Source organism: Protopterus annectens, chromosome 7.part0 (genome assembly GCF_019279795.1).
Source record: "Protopterus annectens isolate FY-2018-M chromosome 7.part0, PAN1.0, whole genome shotgun sequence".
Taxonomy (NCBI): domain Eukaryota; kingdom Metazoa; phylum Chordata; order Ceratodontiformes; family Protopteridae; genus Protopterus; species Protopterus annectens.
The window spans coordinates 525,851,415-525,858,853 of NC_056739.1; the positions used below are offsets into that span (position 1 = coordinate 525,851,415).

Consider the following 7,439-nt stretch of genomic DNA (forward strand, 5'->3'; position numbering starts at 1 on the left):
TAGTTGGGTCTAGCCAATTTGAAGCTATATAAAGCTTCATTAGTAAGAAAATATTAATATGAACTATACTCTGTGATCTGGTAAGTTCCTTTGGGGGGATATGCAAAATCATAAATTTCCAAGACAGTGTTGTACTTTGGTAGCCAACTTTCTGAAGTTGAATTTTAAGGGAATTCCACAGTTTGTATACACACTTACAGTTCCACAGTTTGTATACACACTTACAGCTCCAGAACATATGAAGAAGATCAGCTGGTTGAGTTTTGCAGTATGGACATGTTGCAGAATTTTTAGAATTAAATTTATGCAGGGCAAGGCATGTATGATATGCATTATTCCAAATCATCAGCTGTGTATATAACAGTTTTTGAAGAGAAGTAGATTTAATAGTCAATTCAATTGCCTTTAACATATTACTTTTATCTGTCAATAATATTTTCTCTTCCCAATAATTTGATAACAAAACTTTACCTTGAAATTTAAGTTCTTTAATTAATTTATTTGTAGCTGTTATACATTTAATATCCTGTTGGAGAGCTTGCCACAACTCAGAGCATTTATTTATAGTCTCTTTATCCAGTTTAAAGTTTTGGAGGTAACTTGTAGTAAATTCTCTAATCTGTCTAAGAATAATCAGGTAATTTTTAGGTAAATTAAAAACGTTTTATTAAAAAAAAAGAAACTACTGCAGTAGCATGCAAGACAGTGCAGATGAGTTGGAGGCAACTGGCAGTTCCTATAAACAAACAGAAAGCAGCAGTTCACAGCTTAGAGAAGCTTAGAATCAAGTTGTGATAAAAGTAGCAAATTTAAGTAAACATGCAAATGAGGTCAGGTATACAGCACAGTGCAATGAAAACTCAAACATCCAAAAAAAATTTTAAATAACACAAAAAAATCTACTTTTTTATGTTTTTGCAGTGGGCAAACTGCACCACCCATGCCCCTGCAAATTATACATACCAACTCCAAGATTGGACTACAGTAAGAAAAATGGTGAATTTCCCAGTCCTCACTGTAGTGCAATCTCCATTCAAAAGCTTCGAGTTTTCAAAAACTCTGTTGCAAGAATGTGTACCAACAGCAGATGAATGCTGAACGTGTAAAAGAAACCATTGCAGTTTTATTAAAAATAAAAAAAAATGCAAAAATTATAATTGCTGTTACACATACTCTATCATTTCCAATGAACAGCAGATAACAGTTCTGATAGAAAAAAATATGTTTTTTTTTCAAAATTGTTTATGAATTAGCTGACAAAATAGTTAGTTTTCTCTTATTTTACGAAATGCATGTTTTAGTGTGAGTTGAATTTTTTTGTTTGAACCAATTATTATTATAGGGCTAACAGCAGCATAGAATACAAAGAGAAATGCACGTACATCAGGAACAGCAGTAGCTACATTGGAGACAGTCATGCTGTAAATCCACATGATATTATCAATCCCAAATAAAATAATGTACACTGAGACCAGTATAATAACAGCTTTTGCAGCCCTAGTTTCTGCACTGTTTCCTTGTTTTTGGCCAGAATTTCTGATGCCTTGAACTTGTTTTTTGTGCCTATATAGAATTGTGATAATATAACCATTGGCTGATGCCATGAGTCCAACAAATAAAAAGTCACGCAATGTATAAGCAGTCCCATTAGCTATATATGCAAATTTGTTTGGAAAAACTACAAAACAATATTCCAGGTTAATTGTATATTTAGGAATGCTTGAATTCACATCAGAACAAGTATATATCAAAACTCCAGGAATGTCAAATACAGAATTAATAATCCAGAGGAGTAAAATGATAAGTGAAATATTTTGGGAAATCTTTTGCTTCAAAGTTACCCACCTGGATGAATGTGGCAGAAGAAGAATGCCCTGGTAACAGCTCAGAACAGCAGTTATACAAATGGACATTGCTCGAAAAACACGGTGAACAAATACAAGAAATTTACACAGACTGTCATTAAATAGTTTCTGTTGGAGTATAGTTACAAGAAATGGTGGGGTTGCTCTTGAAAGAACAATGACAAAGTGTACAAATGATAATTTTGTAAGAATAATGTCTATTGTCGTGAGTTTATTACCAGAAATCCCTGGGAGAAGAAATGACATCAGGACAGTGAGATTTGCTGGAACTCCAAGAACAAGAAGAAAAATAAAACCTGTTGTTTTTATAATAAGCCTTATATCCATTCTTTGTTTTCTTATCCTGGATTAGGAATATTTCCTTCAGTTCTTCAACAAAACATATAGCTTCTTAGTTTGTTTTTATTCTTGTCGTGCAAAAAATTCAAACATCCATGGCATTTAAAAACTAAGTGATGGGAATATATAGATTTATGTTTGTAATTTGGTTTGAGAAACAAAACCTAATTTGCTAACAGTTCTTCGTTTCAATGCTCATGCTGCAGTTGAAAAGTCCATCCTATAGAAATAATAAAAAAGAGCTTTTTTCAGTTTCAAATATGTAATACAGACGTGTAGTAATAATTCCATTTCACATATTTCAGATATTGAAACCCATATAATTATTGATACTAATACAGATGCATTCATCACAGATGTGTTAAAATCAGGCACTTTGGCTGGTAACAGGTGGGACAAGAACAGTACATTCTGTACCACTCTGCAAGTACTTCATCTGTGGGCTACTTGATGTAATAAATTTGAAACCTTTCACTCAATTTACACATGGCATTCCATGGTGCAGATGTTTTCAGACCCTGTAACATTTAACTTGATTATTTATATTCTGACTTGTATTTCACACTGAAGATTATATATTCAGAATTCGGTTGCTATAATACAAGATGATGTCTAGACATAGTTTTTGATAACTGTTATGCAATGCAATTCTAACCTAAAAAGGAATACAAATTAATTCAAGTCTGCAGGTCAATCCCAGAGCCATACAGATGCATTAAACAGAATATGTAAATTAAATAGAGAATAGAGAGTCTAGAAAGTCTAATGCACACATCTGCTCAGAAAATATTTGTGTTACTCACTGATTGCTCCAATTTAGAAGCAAGCAGTGTGACTATAATCATAAATTAGAGGCAACTGGGTCTTTTTGAATGCATACAATAATCAGCATTTGTAGAACTTGTATCCATAAAGTCATCCACTTGTACCTTGAAAGTTGAAATATTTTACTTTTTTGTTATGTCTGGAATAATAAGAGTTTTACATCATCAACTCAACTAATCAATCCATGTTCTTTTTTATGTTCTTATTAGGAATGTTAACCTCCTTCCTGTCTTTTATTGATTGATAACGATTGTTATTAGTCCATTAATTGTCACAATGAAGTAAGGCCAAAATGTTTTATCAGATACACGTCAATAAAGAAAATCCATAATAGGATCAGGTCTCACTTAATACTTTTGACATGGAATTAATTTTTCACAATAAAACTTCAACTTTAATATACATTCACGATAGCAGGTACAAAAAGGTAAAACTGGTAAGTGCTTTCATCCCCAGTTTTAAGGAATTTCATCAGACCAAGTTACCCCAGACAACAAACACAGTATATATGTTTTAAAAGTCACATGACTCAATGCTTTAACCCCTTCTTTTTTTAAAAAAAACTTTAAAATTCTCCCTATCATGCATACCCGGAGAGTTATAAGCATTGAGTCCAATCTGCAGCAATATTCCTTCCAATCCAACTATTTTTCTGCATCTAGCCCATACCTCTCAACTGAGCCTAATTTTCAGGGACGTCCCTGATTTTGACTCACATTTTAGCTCTGTCCCACTAAATCCCTCCTAAAACTAGTGACTTTGGGCAGAAGGTTGGTGAATTACACTTAATGAATAATGACAATAATTAAGAGTTATACACTTCTTTTACTTCAGAAAAGGTGTATTAATTCATATGCTTTGATTCTCTCAATGTTTCAACTTAATAGCACTAATATTTTAAAACTGTCCCAGATTATTGTCCCTGATTTTTTCTTGACTTTTCCCTGATTCTGTTCAAATTTGTCCCTGATTGGTTGAGAGGTCTTGCCTTTGACTATAATCAAAGACTTTATCAATAACAGAAAAGTGAAAACTCATTAAAAGCTATAGATGTCCTGGTAATGTATCTCTAACCTATTCTGACCTGCATTTTTTCCTCTGTACTAATAATATAAGAAAGTCATATACACAAATCAGTCAGACTTATGTTATATAAAATGACAAAATTGGTTTGACAGAAACATATTCCTTGGTATTATGTTGATATTTTTGAGCATCTAACAACTATATGGTCCCCCAAACTTAAACCAAGGTCAGCACCGACTTCAAGAACATTTTCAATATCAGGAATGACAGTGGATGTCCCAGTCATGTAATGTTCTGCCTCCATAAGAAAGTACAAATTCTTCCATTTATTTTATACTAGTTTATGGATATACTTCATGAAGTGCAAATATATAGTAATAGCTAGTTTTCTTGTGGTAAGAGACATGATGACTGAACCTGGTTATAAATACATTTGAGAGGATTTACTGTAGTCTTTCTGTCATCTATGTTTCCAGAATTTTAGAAATGTTGGAATGATAATTTCTGGTTTGTTGACCTTCTCAAACCCCTGTTATGGATTTGAAAAATGGTCCCCCTTCTATTTTCTTGTACTTAATTGGCACTATACAGCCAATATCTAAAACAGTATCAATTTGGATATCACAAAATATCAATATACGTTTCATCATTTATATTCAAAATAAGAATGTGTAATATGCAGATGGATTGGTTCAAATTAGCTGAAGTAATTTTTTTTTTAATACAAGCAATTTAGTGGAAGCAAGCTTAATTTTGGAACAAGTCCATATATGTAATTGCTTTGCCATTTTATTCTGGTAAAATTCTGAGTCTGGAACTGTAGCACTATTTTTGTATAGTAGAGAATAGTGTGTGGAAGATCATAAACAGTCGGTGATAAAATCTGGGGAACAGTGCTATTTAAAAACATGATTCCAGTCCATCTCTAAATGTCCATATGTCACTAGATCTGACCAATGATTTGTACAGTGAATAAATATAAATGTTTATACCTGGATAAAGTTATTATAGCTATTTTGTTTCTGGGGCTAAATTAATCATGAAGAGACTTCCTGAAATTTTGATTATAGAATGCAATCTATTTTAATATTGCTACGGTGATATAATTTAAATTTAATTTGGAACATAAATATAATTTCAAATGCCACAAATATGCCAGTTTTTGAGCTTATGTCAGTTTGTGATTGTCTGTTACATGATAATGCAGTTTGCTCTTAGAAAAAAGGAAAGCAAGTTATTAAAAACAAATGGTTATTATTTATTTATTTACTTACGTACTTATTTATTTATTTATGTTACTGTGTGGACTAGCTGTCAACAGCTGGCATAATTTTAGTTCAAATGAAAGTTGTAAGTTTTGAAATGTGACCTTTTCAGTATAGTTAGTAATTTACCAAAACTGTATTAGCGTTAGTCAAAAGAATGTAAATCAAAAAATATTGAAAGTTAAATATGTATGGGTGAATATAAAATTAAGGACCCAGGAAGAAAGGATTAACTTTAGTTTAATGAGACATTCAACTAAGTAACAAAAATACACATTTGAACATTTTTAATCCTTTTAGTTTTTATATAAATCAAGTTGCTAATATTCAGCCTAGAAGTTTTATTTCTCCAAATGTTGAAGGTAAATAGTATAGTAATATAATGTATTTATCATGTACTCATGAAACACGTTTAACTTAGAAATCTGGCATTTTAAGGACAAGAATAAATTCTTGGATAGTTGTGGCAAAAGGTTTAATTATTATGTGTCCCATGTATTAATTTTTTCCCTAATAGAGTAATAACATTTCTTCTAAATATTCATTCTTGTGATGTTAGCAGTTCTAAAAGAAATAGATATTCCCAGTTGTCTTTTCTTCAGTGAACTCCTGAAAATCTGAAACTTTGACATGATGTGGCTTACGATTGCTCTGGAGCCTTGCTCTGTATCATCATCACAACTTTCACTACAGGATTCATCAACTCTCTGGACAAAAATTTTTAATCTGCAATGAATTCAAACTTGAGTTTAAAAAAAAAAGAAATATTTTTGACTCCTAAGATATAAGCATTTGCTTAAAATTATTCTGAAATGATTTAACAAATATGTCAATATAGGAGCAAAAAACAAATCATTAGTAAATTAAGCATCATTGCCACAAGAGGTTGAAGCTATGCCTGTTTTAAATGTTTAATGGCCTTCGTAGTTTTTGAACTCATGAAAGTGTTATCTAAGTTTGATAGTGGGAAGGTGTACTTCTTATGTTAATGGTACTTAAATACTGATCAGTGATATGTCCTATAATTGTACAGTTTACTTTATAATAAATAAAATGTATTTCAAGTTTCTTAAAGTGTTATAGAATTTCAGTTAGACCAGTTATATGCACTCTCTTAGCAGAAATTGTATAAAGGTTTTTATTGAATTACCTAGTTTAAGTATAGTAGCAAATAATATTGAAGGTTTTGGCCATATCTGCAGTATTTAGCTACATCTGTCGAGTCTTAAAAACAAAAAACATTTAATATTTAGATACATAATTTGAAATCATTTATTTGACATGAAAGGGTATATTACTATAGAGGTTATTTGTCTTAAATGTGTTAAGCTCAAATTATACTCTATAGATGATTTTTCTAAAATAACATGGTTGAGTTTCCAACTGAAATAGCGCCATTCAAGTTGCACAAGAGATAGACTAATATTCAGTTCATCTAAAAATATCTTGACTTTGTTTATTATAGATGCAAACATTTGGGCAAGAGCTCCAGAAGTGAAAAAAATAATCTAAAAATGTCCATGGATGAGGAAAGACATACTGAAATAATTAATATTTCCCAAGTGAGAATGTAAATTTATATGGATTACTTGTCCCTCAATAAATGTATTTATTACACCATTATTGTCAAAAAATGATCCAGCAGTAATATCCCAATCTCCAGGATTTACAGATTATTTTTAAAAGGATGAATTTGTTTAAACAGATCATTCAGAATTTTTTTGTCTTGACAATGGGGTATAAACAGCTATCAATACTGAATGCTTATGAAAAGTAAATGATTCTCTTTCAATCAAATCATGCATATAAGTATCAGGAATAGTTACAGAGATACGAGCTTACCAAGATTGTTTATAATAATGATCTTATCATGACTAGTAATATTAAATTCCAATGCAAATATGCATGGATTGCATTTTTTATAGATGACACCCTAGTGTATGACTCTTAAATATGAAATACACTAGAGCTGATCTATAGATGAAATGTCAAAACAGATTTTTCTTCATGAGAGTTGGTTGTAAGTTATATTTCAGGAAGCTATCTGAATGTTCATTCATTATTAAACATCTTATGAATGTCTGCATGCATTTCTTATAATCAGCTTGTTGGTACAATG

General features: G+C 31.1%; 1 protein-coding gene across 1 annotated transcript; it reads right to left on the reverse strand.

The window, feature by feature from the left end:
* Window positions 1–1,265: 1,265 nt before the first annotated feature.
* On the reverse strand, window positions 1,266–2,192 carry LOC122806032 (olfactory receptor class A-like protein 1). The gene has a single exon (XM_044076272.1). It carries the CDS (start codon window positions 2,190–2,192, stop codon window positions 1,266–1,268), a length of 927 nt encoding a protein of 308 aa, XP_043932207.1.
* Window positions 2,193–7,439: the final 5,247 nt, after the last annotated feature.